The 15,561-nt window shown below is 43.2% G+C and overlaps 1 protein-coding gene across 1 annotated transcript in view; it reads left to right on the top strand.

Annotated features, from left to right (window-relative positions):
• Supt6h (SPT6 homolog, histone chaperone and transcription elongation factor) overlaps nt 1–15,561 on the top strand; it is a 30,207-nt gene that overhangs the window by 1,927 nt on the left and 12,719 nt on the right. Inside the window, exons 2-8 of the mRNA XM_059270677.1 lie at nt 10,711–10,849; nt 11,575–11,727; nt 11,822–11,898; nt 12,177–12,369; nt 12,528–12,612; nt 13,519–13,792; nt 14,823–14,924. Of these exons, the coding sequence (XP_059126660.1) occupies nt 10,741–10,849; nt 11,575–11,727; nt 11,822–11,898; nt 12,177–12,369; nt 12,528–12,612; nt 13,519–13,792; nt 14,823–14,924 (993 nt within the window). The 5' untranslated portion in view covers nt 10,711–10,740. The remainder of the gene's footprint in view (nt 1–10,710; nt 10,850–11,574; nt 11,728–11,821; nt 11,899–12,176; nt 12,370–12,527; nt 12,613–13,518; nt 13,793–14,822; nt 14,925–15,561) is intronic.

The following is a 15,561-nucleotide window of genomic DNA, read 5'->3' as shown; positions in this document are numbered from 1 at the left end:
CGCCTGGCTCTGCCTCCCGAGTGCTGGGATTAAAGGCGTGCGCCACCGCCTCCGCCGCCGCCACCCAGCATTTTTTTTTTCTTTTTTAAAGCTTAGTTCCACTGTTGAACACTGAAGTTGACAGTTTGTAAGTCTTCAGTGTTTTAGCTACCAAACAATTATAATAGCAACAATTGAGAAGCTTAGCCAGGAGGATCATGGAATTTGAGTTTTGGCTACATTCGTAGACCCTGTCTCAAAGAAAAACAGCTTTCCCCTCAGCCATGAATTTAGAGACCCTTTTCATGCCTAGTATCCCACCACTATAAGCTTATTTTATTTGATTGGCTTGTGTGGCTATTAGATTAGATTGGCAAAGTATTAATACTCTCCAAAAGAGCTTAATCTTTACCAAGGGATTAATCACATCAGAAAGTGGTACAGTGCTCAAATTCAGTCACATTTTATATTACCACCCCCTGGGGGGGCTTCTTCATAGGAAAACAAACTATAGTCTGGTGGAAACATCCTGGGAAGCAAATAAATTTGCTCTAGCTGTGTGTGGGGTGGGGTTTGGTTTTTGAGACAAGGTTTCTCTGTAACCTTGGATGTCCTGGAACTCTCTTTGTAGACCAGGCTGGCCTCGAACTCACATAGGAACCGCCTGTTTCTGCTTCCCGAGTGCTGAGATAAAAGGCTTGAGACACACACCATCTGGCAATATTCTTGTTCCTAACATATGTTATCACCATCTGGTTTAAGTATGATCACTGGCTTCCTCATCATTATTTTCCAATGTCATTCACCAAATCCTATGTTTCAAAAAAACCCTCTTTCCATCAGCTTGCAGATTATGTTCCCATGTCTCTCAAAGGCCCCTCCAGCTATCATCTTTTTTGACATGTAGCCCAGACTGCCTTAGTGCTAGGAGTACAAGCATGTGCTACTGGGCACAGCCTCATCATTCTCTAATTTATTTATTTTGAGGGGTAGCAGTTTCTCTGTTACTCTGGCTGTCCTGGAACTCGCTCTGTAGACCAGGCTGGCTTCAAACTCATAATAGAGATCCACCTGGCTGCGTGTCGTCCCCCCCCCCCCCCGTGCTGGGATCAAGGGCACGCGCTACCACAGTCCAGCTAACTTTTTAAAAATTCTCATTTCATAGTTTTCTGCCTATACCAGTTCAACTTTATCTTTCACTGAAGCTTTAGTCAATATCATTCTGGCTTCTCTTCTAACTGCTCTTCAAAATTGTTAGCTTCACCAATGGCTACAATGTTGCCAAATTCAATGGATACTTTTCATTTCTGTAATCTCTGGAAGAGTCAATACAGTTTACTCTTTAAAGCTTTGTCGCCATTGCTGTTGCTAATACTTTGCTCTTGGACTTTCTCTGTAGAGCTAGCTGCTCCTATTTAGTTTTTAAAACCTTCATTGCATTTCTATATCGTCATTTTGTGTGCATGGTTGTGTGGCAGGTGCCTTTGCTGGCTGAGTCATCTCACTGGCCTTTTTCAGGAGGGTCTATTTTTATCAATTTTTTTTTTTCCCCAGCTTGGGTTGCCTTAGCCCTCCTTAGGTGTACTGGTGGTTCCTCACTCCTCAGAGGTTAAAGGTAAAAATAGAATTGGTGATCAAACTGATGCTGAACCCAATCAGCATAGCACAGTAGTGTCCAGAACTCCTGGATCCAAGCAGTCCTCTTTCCTTTTATCTCAAGTAGCTGGGTCTGTAGGTATCCACCACTGCACCTGATGTGGTTTGCAGGGGTTTGTCTTTCTTTTTTGTGTTTGTTTGTTTGCTTGCTTGTTTGCTTTGTATGTTTTTTGTTTTGGTTTTGGTTTTTTGTTTGTTTTTTGCTTTTGAGTCAGGGTCTTGCTGTGTAGTCTAAATGGCCTCGAACTCTTTGATCCTCTTATTTCAGCTTCCTGGATGCCTCAGTCTCCTTTACTAGACACTTTTCTTCTCTCCCTAGTTGCGTTTCTCTCAGGGTTTAATCTTGAGTCCTCTACAAGTTCAGACCCCCTCTCTGTGCTCTGTATTGTAGGCCACCATCATCTTTAGCCTGGCCTATACCACAGTTCCCCAGTTTCCTGTTTCCACTCAAATTCCCCTACAGTCTTTGAAGCATTTAACTTACCCTGTATAGATGCTATGTGTCTTCACATGAAGCCCTCTTACCCTCCCTGGCCAAACCTTCTCTGTTGCTGCCACAGTTCATGCTACACAGAAGGTTCCTCTCCAGCGGCTTCTCCAACCCCTCCTGAAGCAGTCAGTTCCTACACTTTACTCCCCATTCTTTGGGCATTTTAAAAATTTGTTTATTTATTTTTTGGAAAGAGTCTCACTACTGCCACAATCTCCCAGCTGCCTATATTTTTAAATAAGATCTTAAATTTAAAATAAGATCTCAAAGATCTTATTTAATTTATTAGAGAGAAAGAATGAATGATAATGTGTGTGTTAATTGTTGTGTGGGTGTGGGTGTGAGCATGCCTGCTGTATGTGGAAGTCTGAGAGCTTTGGGAAGTCAGTTTTTTTCTTCCACCTTCCATGGGTTTTGGGATCTAGTTCAGGTCATGGGCTTACATGGTAAGCAATTTTGCCTGCCGAACCGTCTCACCAGGCCCCAGCCTATATTTTAAACATCTTAATTTTTTTTTATTTTATTGTTTTTTATTTATTTAACTTTATTTTATGTGCATTGGTGTGAGGGTGTCAGATGCCCTGGAACTGGAGTTACAGACAGTTGTGAGCTGCCATATGGGTGCTGGGAATTGAACCCAGGTCCTCTGGAAGAGCAGCGAGTGCTCCTAACCTCTGAGCAATTTCTCCAGCCCATAATATCACTTTTTGGTTTTTTGAGACAAAGGTTTCTCTGTGTAGTTTTGGTGCCTGTCCTGGAGCTCACTCTGCAGACTAGACTGGCCTTGAACTCACAGAGATCCGCCTGGCTCTACCTCCCGAGTGCTGGGATTAAAGGCATGCGCCACCTCCCAGCCCAGACTATGTTCCTACCTCCTCACTCAGAATCCCCTCAGCTTCCCCTTTCTGAAGTAGTCCATGACTTCTGTCACCATATTGTTCACTAATTACAGGATATTGTTTCATTTTACTTTTCTGGTTTCAGAGAATTAACCAAGAGCCTTGTGCATGATATGCAAATGTTCTGTCCACCACTGAGATATACCCCACCCTCATGCACATTTTGCCATAATGTAATTTATGAAAATTATGAATCCTACCAGGGAGGAAGCATATTTTATTCAGTTTTACCTACCGAGATCCAGAACAGAGCTTGACCCTAAAACAAACAAACAGAATCTAAATGTTAGTTGAAGCTTCAGAGCAAAAGGAGTTAACAGAAGGTCTCTTCAGCCGGGTCTCCTCTTAATTGCCTCCTACAAGTTCTTGTTAGAAAGGAGGGACTGCCAATGGCCTCCCTTGTGGCCGTCTGATCCCAGCTCTATTCCTCTTCCGGTGAATGTCATGGTAACCACCACCCTCCCCCTGAGCCACATCTTACACTGCACTGTGTTTCTGCATGCCCCTCCACCTCTATCCTCTTCCAGGCCTATTCCAGATGCAGATTTAACTACAGTCTTGAATGTGGGGAAATTTGAGGAGTGTGAGTACTAAATGCAAAAATCAAAACTACAGTCAAGGTTGGGCGGCAGTGGCGCAGGCCTTTAATCTCAGCACTCCAGGACAGTCAGGGCTACAACAGAGAAACCCTGTCTCCAAAAAAACAAAACAAAAAAACCTCTACAATCAGCTCATCGAATTAAGCCATCTATTAATAATATCTACAAGTGATATGTTCTTTATCCTGGAGTCAGTGCTGCTCGGCATCCTCAGCCTGCAGCGCTGACGCAGCACTCTTCAAATCTCGCTGTGGAAAGTCGTGATTGCTTCTGGCACATCTCTTTTAACTGGAAGTCTTGTCTGAGCTAGATTAGGAACATTTCACATCGATAGCAGAGTGTGCTTTATCATTAACCTAGGCTGGGAGCGGGGAGGGAAGGGATACAGCTGTCTTCCTAAGCTGATTGTAACCGGAACACCTGCTGTCTCCCTGGACCAAAGAAGAAGCTGTTCTCTCAGGTAGGCTGTCTATTTCTCTCTGTAAATAGACCAGGGACATCTAATCTGTAAGAGCTAGCATTTAACTTGAAGATGTTGATCCCTTAAAAGACTGAATTCATGATGACCTAATTAAAGCAAACTGTGTCGGAGACTGGTGTATCCAAATCTATTTTTAATGTCTCAGTTCAAGGCTTAGGGGGAGCAATGTTAAAATTAAAATTAGCAGGCGTGATTGCTCATTATTTTAATCACAACACTCAGGAAGCTGAGCTTAGGGAGATTGTTGTGAGTCCTTAAGAGTTAAGTTTCAGGTCACACAGCCTACAGTAAGACCCTGCCTCAAAACACCAAGTATAGAAGTGGGGTTCTAACTCTGTCTTGCCTCTGTCCAGGTTGTTTTTCTTTCTCATTAGATGTGGTCTTATTGTATAGCCCTGGCCTGGAACTCTGTATATAAACCAGGCTGTCCTCCAGCTCACAGAGATTCCCCCTGCCTCTACCTTCTAAGTACTGGGCTTAGCAAGAGACACCACATCCAGCCTAGAGCTCCAAATTTAATTGGCAGAGTTTTTAAGACACTCATTTGGTGTTACTCAAGCTAAAAGAACTTAAGGATACAGATCTTGGGAAAGGGGGAGAGGAGCATCCACCTAATTCAAAGACTTCCCATGTCACAGCTCTGCAGAATCCTTACAGTAGTTGTCAAGGGGCTAGAGAGATTAGATCAGTGGTTAAGAGGACTTGTTGCTCTTGTAACCCTGGTTCAGTTCCCAACACCCAAATGGTGGCTCACAGGCATCCCTAACTTCAGTTCCAGGGCTTCTGATGCCCTCTTCTGGCCTCCTCAGGCACTGTATGCACATGGTACATGTGTACATAGAAGCTAAAGACCCATACACTAAAAATAAAGTAAATCTCTGTTTTTGACAATGTAATGTCTACCTACAGAACACAGCTGGATTCTCATAAGTTTTTCTGCAGTGTGTTGTGCTATTACATGTCATATGACCTCTGGAAAATACTACAACACAGGAGAGGTGATCCCTGGACCACACTCTGAGAATTACTGATACAGCATGACCAATATGATGTTGAAATCAGACAAGCCTTAACTGTTGATGACTTTGAACAAGACACTTCACCTCCGAGTGTATTTCTTCTCTTTTTGATTTTTATTTCCCTCTGTTTTAAATGGATAAAGAAATATTTTAATGTTTTATAACTTACAGAACAAGTAGAGATTAATAGGATATTTACTGACTGTCTGGCATTTGATAGGTGAACAGTAAACCTACCAAGGGGTAGGGCCAGCGAGATGGTTCCGTGGGTATAAGCACTTGCTGCACAAGCCTGGCAACCTGAACTAATTCCTGAAAACCCATGTAAAGATGGAAGAGAGTCTACTACACACACCCACCACACACAGCGCATACCACACACAAAAATAAATAAATAAATAAATAAATAAATATATATATATATATATATATATTTATGTATTTTTAAGTACCCAGGGGAGATCTATATGGGTTTTGCCTATATATTGGTGTTTGATTGATAGTTTTTTATTTCTCATCTGGTGATTGCTTTATTCATTTCTTAAAACTATAGTTCATTTTAAAGTAGTAAATGCATTACCTTTTTTTTAAAATAATGAATCTTTTTTTTAAGGTTTATTTATTATGTATACAGTTTTCTGTCTACATGTGTGCCTGCATGCCAGAAGAAGGCACAGATCTTATTATAGATGGTCTCAAGCCACCATGTGGTTACTAGGAATTGAACTCAGGGCCTCTGGAAGCACAGCCAGTGCCCTTAACCTCTGAGCCATCTCTCCAGCCCATCCATTACCTTTTAACATAACTAATATTTTTATTAAAAAAATTAAAATAGGAATCTTAGTAATTAGAATGGTTTATTTGTCTTCACATCTCTCCCTCTACTTGACAACAGATAGTCCTGCTTTTCTTCAGGCCTCCAGCTTTCAGTTTTCACACGGTTCACATGGCAGGCACCTACGAGTTTATAAAAAAGAAGAGAACTGAAACCTCAGCCTGTGATTTCTTTCCCATCTGAACCCCAAATCTCTACTTGGGTTTTCTTGTTGTTGCTTTGTTTTGTTTTTGTTTTTTTGAGACAGGGTCTCATGTAGCCTAGGCTAGCCTCAAACTCACTATGTATTGGAGGATGACCTTGAACTTCTGCTTTTCCTCTGCTTCTGAAGCGCCTGAGATACAGGCTTAAGCCAGCATGCTCAGTTTATTTGGTGCTGGGGATAGAAGGGATGGTTCCTGCATGCTGATGCTCTCCAATTGCAATACCCCCCTTCCAGCTGCTCTAATTTGTTGTAAAGCTTTTAACGCAGTTCATCTTAATTGGGTATGGTATTGGTTGATACCAGTTCAGGTGACTTTCAGGAGAACTGTAGCCACCACATTTATGTAACAGACACTAAGCAACTGTAATTTGGGGAGCACCTAGAGGAATATAGCTTTTCTGCTATAGAACCACAGAAGGCCTTACAATGCCTCTTGTATGGTCATTTGTTGTCATAGTTTTTATTAGTGCTTCAACTGGGTACAGTCTCTGTCTTCCAGAAACTTCTAATCTATAGTGTGGGAAAGGGGTACGTAGATAGTACAGGTAAGTTGAGGGGTGTTGCTGAGTTTATGAGCAGCCAGCTTCAAGGTTCTGAGCTAGAATTTTGGGATTAGTACTTGACTTGTTTGGTGCATGGGTTTTAGGGCCTTTTGTTTGTGTTTTTGTTTTCCAAGAGGATCTCAGGTAGCTCAGGCTGTCTTTCAATTCACAATGTCGCCCAAGAGTAACCTTAAACTTATCCTTTGTTCATGTGTATGGAGTGTGTAAGCATACTATGCAGATGCACAGATAAATTCAAGTACCTTCTTCTGGGGTTGTCCATCTTATCTTTTGAGTGCCCTCTATAGCCTGATGCTTATCAAGTAGGCTAGGGTAGTGAGCCCTACAGACCCACCTGTTGCGCTCCCCCTCTTCCCCGTGCTAGAAATTACCAGTCGGTGCCATCGTGCCCAGCTTCTCCTCATGGTTCCTAGGGATCAGCTCAAGTCCTCAGGCTCACATGGCAAACACTTTACCAAGTAAACTAGCTCCCAAGCCCATGTGACCTTTTACTTCTGATTCTCCTCCTGCCACTTCCTGAAAACTAGAATTAGAAGCCTCTGCTGTTCACAACTGGTTTTGCAGTGCTAGAGATTGAACCCAGGACTTCATGTATACCAGGCAAGCAATCTACCTGCTGAGCCACATCCTCTGCCTCTGTGTGTTATTTTTTAATGTCCTACTCAAGGCTCAGGTATGGTTTTTTGAGTTCTCCTGCCAGCCTTTAGCTATGTTAGAAAGCAGGGACGTAGAAGGTGAAGTTATTGGTTGGTATAGAATTATAGATGCTAAGTAAAATGAGACCCAGAACTCAAACTGAAGCCCAGCTGACAGGGCTGGAGAGAGAGCTCTTTGGATGAAAGCATTTGTTGCTCAAGTTAGATAGGCCCTCCTTTGGCCTCCTTGGGCATTACATGTATGTGGTACACACATGCACCCAGGAAAAACACTAATAACACTTGAAAAAATTTTAAGAATTATTTATTTGTTTCATGTGCTTTGGTGTTTTGCTTGCATATGTCTGTGTGAGGTTGTCAGATCCCCTGGAACTGCAGTTGTAAGCTGCAATGTCGGTGCTGGGTGCTGGGAATTGAACCTGAGTCATCTGGGAGAGAAGCCAGTGCTCTTAACTGATGAGCCATCTCTTTAGCCCCAAAACAGAATCTATTTTTTTTTTTTTTAAGAAACCCAGTTAACATTTATTTGAAACTACGTTCTTTCTTGTTATGATGGTACACACCTGTAATTTCAGTACTTAGGAGGTAAATAGAGGAGAATCTATAGTTCAGGTTCCTTGGTTATACATGGCAAATTTTAGGCCACTCTGGCCATATTGAGTCAGTCTCCCTAAAACAAAGAAGAAACAGTAGACTTTGGTTTTTGAGATATGGCTTCTCTGTGTAGCCCTGGCTGTCCTGAAACTTGCTTTGTGGATCAGGCTGGCCTGAACTCAGAGATCCATCTCTGCCTCTTGAGTGCTGGGATTAAAGGTGTGCACTACCACCGCCTGGTGATTCTTCTTTAGGTGTTACTGTGGGGTAGGGAGAGATGACCGAGGACAACTCTTGTGGAGTCGGTTTTCTCCATCTTTACGTGGGTTCCAGGGATAAACTAAGGTCCCCAGGTTTTGCACAGCAAAGTGCGTTTTTACCCACTGAGCCGTCTCACCAACGTTCATCGTCATCTTCATAATTATTATCGTGTGTGGTTTGTGTGTGCATTTGAGGTCAGAGAACTTTGAGGAATCGAATCTCTCCTGCAAGCATGGTTCCAGAGTTCAAACTCAGTTCAGCAGGCTTGGGGTACTTGTGTTGCCATTCTCCTGGTGATCTAAGTGTTAGGTAATGAGATCAGAATTTGATCTTGCTCTTAAGTTCACCAGGCTTTCCATTTTTTCTGTAGGCCATGGAAGACTTTGAGAGATCCCCCCCCCCCCAAGGGAGATCTCCCCAAGGGAGATGCCCTGGTTAACTTTAACTGTCAACTTGACACAGCTTAGAGTCATCTGAGAGGAGTGAACCTCAGCTGGGGAATTGCCTAGATCAGATTGGACTGTGGGTACCCAGTCTGCAGGGTTGTCCTGATTGTTAATGAATGTAGGAGGGCCCAGCCCACGATGGGCAGTACCATCACTAGGCAAGTGGTCCTGGACCACATAAGAAAGCTAGCTGAGTGTAAGCAAGCCAACATGTAAGCAAGCTAAGAAGCAGCATTCTTCGTGGCTCCTACTGTGTCTTGCCTGTGAAGTGAGTACCTTGGTCAGAGGTGATGCTGTATGGAATACCCTGTAAGCCTGCCTTCAAGTTCCTGCCTTTACTTCCCTCAGTGATGGATTATGACCTGGAATTGTAAGATGAATAAACTCTTTCCTCCTCTAGACTGCTTTTTTTTTTTTTTTTTTTTTTTTTTTTTTTTTTTTTTTTTTTTTTTGGTTTTTCGAGACAGGGTTTCTCTGTGTAGCTTTGCGCCTTTTCCTGGAACTCACTTGGTAGCCCAGGCTGGCCTCGAACTCACAGAGATCCGCCTGGCTCTGCCTCCCGAGTGCTGGGATTAAAGGCGTGCGCCACCACCGCCCGGCCTCTAGACTGCTTTTGGTCATTGTTTTATCACAGCAACAGAAATGAAACCAGGAGGTAAATGATAAATATGGATTCACCATGGTTCTGATGTTTCTAAAGAGGCTCTTTTTCAGCCTAATTCTTCAAACCAGCATCATACAACTAGGTATAAGTTCACATAATGGTTGTTTAATCTACTGAAAGGGATTTTTCTTTTTTTTTTTTTTTTAAGTAATTTTATTGTTTTTATTTTATATGTATGGATGTTTTGCTTGCATGTATGTCTGTGTACCATGTATATGCCTGGTGCCCAAGAAGTTTGGAAGAGGATATTGGATCCCCTACTACTGGAGTCACAGATGGTTGTGAGCAACTATGTGGATGTTGGGAATGGAACCTGAGTCCTCTAGAAGAGCAGCCAATGCTCTTAACCACGGATCCATCCCTCTAGTCTCCCCCCACCTTTTTTGGGGACAGGGTCTTACTGTGTATCCCTGGCTTACCTGGAATTTCACTATTTAGACTAGACTGGCCTCAGTTTCCCAGAGATCCACCTCTTGCCTCTGCATCCTAGGATTAAAACCCTGTGCTACCGTGCATGGCAGGGATTTTTCTTTTAACTCTGCTAGAGTATGTATGAAAGCACCTTGTGTGAAGTCTGGGCAATTACTGTTTCTCAAACTTGTTGAGAACAAGTCATATCATCTCACTCTCCCATCAGTCTCCTGTATAATGATCCCTGAGCTGGTTGCTTTCTTCAGCTGCCCAGTTCTGCCTGGATACTGTGAAGTAAGTAAAACACCTGGGTTAAGAGAAATAATAAAACCAGATGTGCTGGTTAGTTCCTGTAATCCCAGCACTGGAGGGGCAGACACAGGAGGATTGCTGTGAATTCAAGGCCAACCTGGGCTACAGGGTGAAACCCTTTCTCAATAAAACAGTGAGAAAGAGAAAAAATTCTGATGTAAGTCTTGTCTGATTGCCATTTCTTAAAATACACACAAGAGGAGCAACCCTAGGACGAATGGGAGATTTGGAGCCTTCAGATTGCTTTCTGGTTTCGGGAATCAAACTCGGGCCTCTTGCATGCTAGGTGAGCCCTTACCATTGAGCTACACTCCCAAGCTGAGCCTCCTGATTCTTACTAAGAAAAAATGATAGAGTGGGCAGAGCCATGGTAGATAGCTACAAGGATTTTGTGGAGAGGTTTAAGAGCCCTGTTTAAGATCATGTATCTTTTGTTTGTTTGTTTGTTATGAGACAGGGTCTTACTATGTAGCTCTGGCTGTCCTGGAACTCACTGTATAGACCAGGCTGGCCTCAAACTCACAAAGCTCTGCCTGCCTCTGCCTCCTGAGTGCTGAGATTTAAGGTGTGCAACACCACACCTGGCTCATGTGTGTTATTTTTGTTCACTACCCCACACCCACTTCCTTTCCTTATGTAGTCTTCAAGGAGGCTGTGAGAAGCAGCAGCAATGTCTGATTTTGTGGAAAGTGAGGCCGAAGAGTCAGAGGAAGAATACAATGATGACGGCGAGGTGGTACCTAGAGTCACCAAGAAGTTTGTGGAAGAGGAGGATGATGGTGAGGAGGCCCCGGCCTCAAGCTTCTCCCCACTATTCCTAAGCTTTGGATAGTTGGATTCTTGCTGATGAAAGGCTCAGGCTGAGCACAGAAGTTCTCACACATGAGGTACCAGCTTGAGAACGTTCAGTCATTCTTAGAAATGCATAGTACACCACTCTGCTGTATCCCAGGCACAGTACTTAGAAAACGAGCAAGGCAAAATAAGGTGCAGATATTCTTATGCCAGTTCAAGTTTACATTAGTGTGTAGGACAGACAGTAAACTGATAAATAAATCTGTAATGCTTCCACTTTTAGCCCTATGAATGTTCATGTACCCCATTTTCTAACCTTTAGGGTCATCAAGAGAGTAGAATTCTGAAATAACTTTAAAGGGGGAAGGGGAGGTATAACTGTTAGCAAAAGAATAAAAGAAAGACTTAGCTGCTGAGTTTGTACTTTGAGGAAAATAGGTTACTGGTAACTGTAAAGCTTCTAATGATTTGAGGAGGCAAGGTAATTGGGAAGATCATCTTTCCTAAAGACATGGTAAATGTGGGAAAGAAGTCTTCCTTTGTAGATGCTGCTGCTCCAAGTCCTGCCTCGTGCCAATTCATGGGGCAGAAAATTAACATGCCACCTAGTCCCTGGGTTCAGGGCAGATGGATAATTGAAGTTAAGAGGGTAGTCTGCCCCACCCCCCTCCATCCCCAATCTCCATGCCTCAGACATATGTGTTTTCAGATGAGGAGGAGGAAGAGGAGAATCTAGATGATCAAGATGAGCAAGGCAACCTGAAAGGCTTTATCAATGATGACGATGATGAAGAGGGGGAAGAAGATGAGGGCAGCGACTCTGGTGATTCAGAAGATGATGTTAGCAACAAGAGAAAACGCCGTGAGTCGCATGTCCCCATGTCAGCTGGGGCTGGGGTGGAAGCTGCAGTGGAGAAGAGCTCCCTCTCATCATGCGTACACTTTGTTCTCTTTAGCATCTTTTGATGACCGCCTGGAAGATGATGACTTTGACCTCATTGAGGAGAATTTGGGTGTGAAAGTCAAACGAGGAGTAAGTTATTTCTGGATCTTTCTTCCCGTATAGTGTGGGGTCATCAGAGAAGAGAAGGGTGCCCGGCAGCATAATGCTATGGGGCCCAGATCTGAAGTCTATTAGAAAAAGATCTGTCAGTTTGCAAGATGGGCCTCGAGGCTGGACAAACATCTTTCCCATCTCACTTGATAAAAGTAATTGTGGTTGGAATATAGAAGTGAGCCTGGATATCAGGCTTCCTTATATTAGACACCCATATACCCCATCCTAATAAAGCATATTTTTCTCAACATTAGCAAAAATACCGACGTGTCAAAAAAATGTCTGATGATGAAGATGATGATGAAGAGGAATATGGCAAAGAGGAACATGAAAAGGAGGCTATTGCAGGGGAAATCTTCCAGGATGAAGAAGGGGAGGAAGGACAGGAGGCTGTAGAAGCCCCCATGGCTCCTCCAGAGGAAGAGGAGGAAGATGATGAAGAGTCAGGTACGTGACAGATGCTGGACAGGAAAGCCAACATTGGGTGGATGTTGAGATTTCCTGTTCCTTAATAAGGAAGTCCTTCTAGTACCTCCCTAACTCTCCCTGGCAGGAACCAGAAATACCCACTGACTGAGCACTGACTTGTTCCTTCTTCCTCCTAGATATTGATGATTTCATTGTGGATGATGATGGACAGCCTCTAAAAAAACCCAAGTGGCGAAAAAAGCTTCCTGGATATACGGATGCGTAAGTGCTCCTGTTACCATGTGGTGATAAAGACATCGAATAGGCATGTGATCAGCAAGTCCAGAGACTTCTGCCAAAATTAAGATATCCCTAACTCTCATCCATTTTTGTTCTGTGGCTCACGTCACCTCTACTAGGCAGTGATTTCCAACTTCTCCTGTAGTCACTGAGTACTCTCAAATATGTAAGTCCTCAAAAGATTAGGATAAAGCCAGATGTGGTGGTACACACCTTTAATCTCAGAACTTAGGAGGCAGAGGCAGGCAGATCTCTGAGTGTGAGGACAGCCAGGGCTGCACAGAGAAACCCTGTCTCGAAAAACAAAAAAACAAAACAACAAAAAAAGATTATTAGATATATTATATATTCTACAGATAAGTTTATTAGGATACACAATATTTTGGGGAACACAATACCACCACATTTCCTCTCTTTTTGTCTAAAATTAAAAAAAGCTTGTAACTAATACAAGAAAAACTATCTAATAAGTATATATAATATAATATATTCTACATGGGCATGAGATCAGGATCCCTCTTCTGCCCAGTGTATTCATCTATAGATGACTTTTTAACTTGCATCAAAGCATAATAATTTGAAAGGTTTTGTTCTAAGGGAATGTTACAGCATCTTGGTAGAAAATGGTTTACCAAGCAGAATAAGGACCCATCTATCTATGATTTTGGCTCCTATCTCTGGCAGGTGCCAAAGATAAGCTTTTTATCCTCTGATAATAGTTTGCCTTGAAACTTCCAGGCACCTATTTATTCCATGTTGAATGTGATTTTCCAACTGGCTTTTCTCTTTGCTCCTTTAGTCCTCTGAGGCCTGCCAAGGATCTGGGCGGGGCCTGTATTTCTCTTCCCTTTCAATCCTGAGCCCACTGCCTCTTATTCTCACACATAGAGCCCTGCAAGAAGCTCAGGAGATCTTCGGTGTGGACTTTGACTATGACGAATTTGAGAAATACAATGAATATGATGAAGAACTGGAGGAAGACTATGAGTATGAGGATGACGAGGCTGAAGGTGAAATCCGAGTGCGCCCCAAGAAAACTACCAAGAAGCGTGTGAGCCGCAGGAGCATCTTTGAGATGTATGAGCCAAGTGAACTGGAGAGCAGTCACCTGACAGACCAGGACAATGAAATTCGAGCCACTGACTTGCCTGAGAGGTTCCAGGTAGGAAACCACAATGAGTAGTTTCCATCATGGACTTTGAAAGCCATCTGACTCAGGTCCAGGGAGTCTGTTTATCTATTTATTCTGGTGGTACTGAAAATTAAACAGAGGGCCCCTATATGGTAGGTAAGAGTGCTGCTGTTGAATGATGTCCTTGGTCCTGTCTTTACTCTTTTTATTTTGGAACAGTCTCACTAACTTAGATTGGCCTTCAACTGACTCTGTAGCCCAAGCAAGTCTTAAAGCTCAGCCTCCTGAGTAGCAAGGATTACAAGACTGACAGCGAAATGGCATTCTTGCTTTTTGTTTTGTTATTTTTATTGTTTTGTTTGTTTTTGAGACAGGTTCTCGTGTAGGCCAGAGTGGCCTCAAACTCAGTATGTAGCCAAGGATGACCTTAAATTTCTGATCCTCTTGCCTCCCTCTTTTAGGGGCAGGGGCAGGGGAGAGGGGTCCTGAGACAGGGTTTCTCTGTGTGCCCTAGCTGTCCTGGAACTTGGTCTATAAACCAGGCTGGCCTTGAACTCTGCCTGCCTCTGCCTCCCAAGTGCTGAAAGGTTTGCGCCACCACCGCCCAGGTCTCTGTCTTCTCTTGAGTGCTGGGATCACAGGCATACACCATCATACCAGGTTTTGTGATGCTTAGGTTTTGTGCATGCTAGGCAATCACTCTACCAACTAAGCTACTTCCTAGCCCTGAAATTTTTGGGGGGTTTTTTGTTTGTTTGTTGTTGTTTTGAGACAGGGTTTCTCTCTGTAGCCCTGGCTGTCCTGGAACTCACTCTGTAACCAGGCTGGCCTTAAACTCACAGAAATCCGCCTACCTCTGCCTCCCGAGTGCTGGGATTGAAGGCGTGCACCACCACCTGGCATGAGATGGTATTCTTAACAGATCTGGAAAATGCTCATTTCATGTTAGGTGACACTAGAAATACATACTGAGGAGGATCACACGCTTCTGTCCAGAAGTGGTGTGTTTTTCCTAAGCAGGATACAGAATAAAGATGTCTCACCCTCTTGTCTACTACAGCTCCGCTCCATCCCTGTCAAGGCAGCTGAAGATGATGAACTAGAAGAAGAAGCTGACTGGATCTACAGAAACGCCTTTGCCACACCAACCATTTCACTACAGGTACTCAAGAGCTTTCACTTGAGAGCCTAGAAAGCTGGCTGCGTGCTTAGAAGCACTGCTGCTTTTGCAGAGAACCCACAGGGTGGCTCACAACTGCCTGTACCTGGGGTTCTATGGTTCCTACTCCCTCTTCTGACCTCTGTGGGCACCAGGCACTCACATGGTACATTTTTATATATATATATATATATATATATATATATATATATATATATATATACATATATATATATGTATATATATATATATAAATAAATATAATGTTAAAAGTTCTGACATGAACCAGAGGCCAGTTGATGAAAATGAGAAGCTGTTCCTTCCCTGTGTGATGCTTCTGTATGTATGCCTGGGAAAGATTATATGTATATATGAGAAAAATTTTAAGCCAGGCGGTAGTGGTGGTGTACACCTTTCATCCCAACACTCAGGAGGCAGAGACAGCCAGATCTCTGTGAGTTCAAGGCTAGCCTGGTCTACAAAGCTCGAATTCTGGGACAGCCAGGGCTGCACAGTGAAACCCTGCCTTTAAAAAATGAAAGAGATTGGGGTTGGAGAGATGGCTCAGAGGTTAAGAGCACTGTCTGCTCTTCCAGAGGTCCTGAGTTCAATTCCCAGCAACCACATGGTGGCTCACAAC

The sequence above is a fragment of the Peromyscus eremicus genome, chromosome 8a, assembly GCF_949786415.1.
Source record: "Peromyscus eremicus chromosome 8a, PerEre_H2_v1, whole genome shotgun sequence".
NCBI lineage: Eukaryota > Metazoa > Chordata > Mammalia > Rodentia > Cricetidae > Peromyscus > Peromyscus eremicus.
This window is presented reverse-complemented; position numbering and strand designations above follow the sequence as displayed.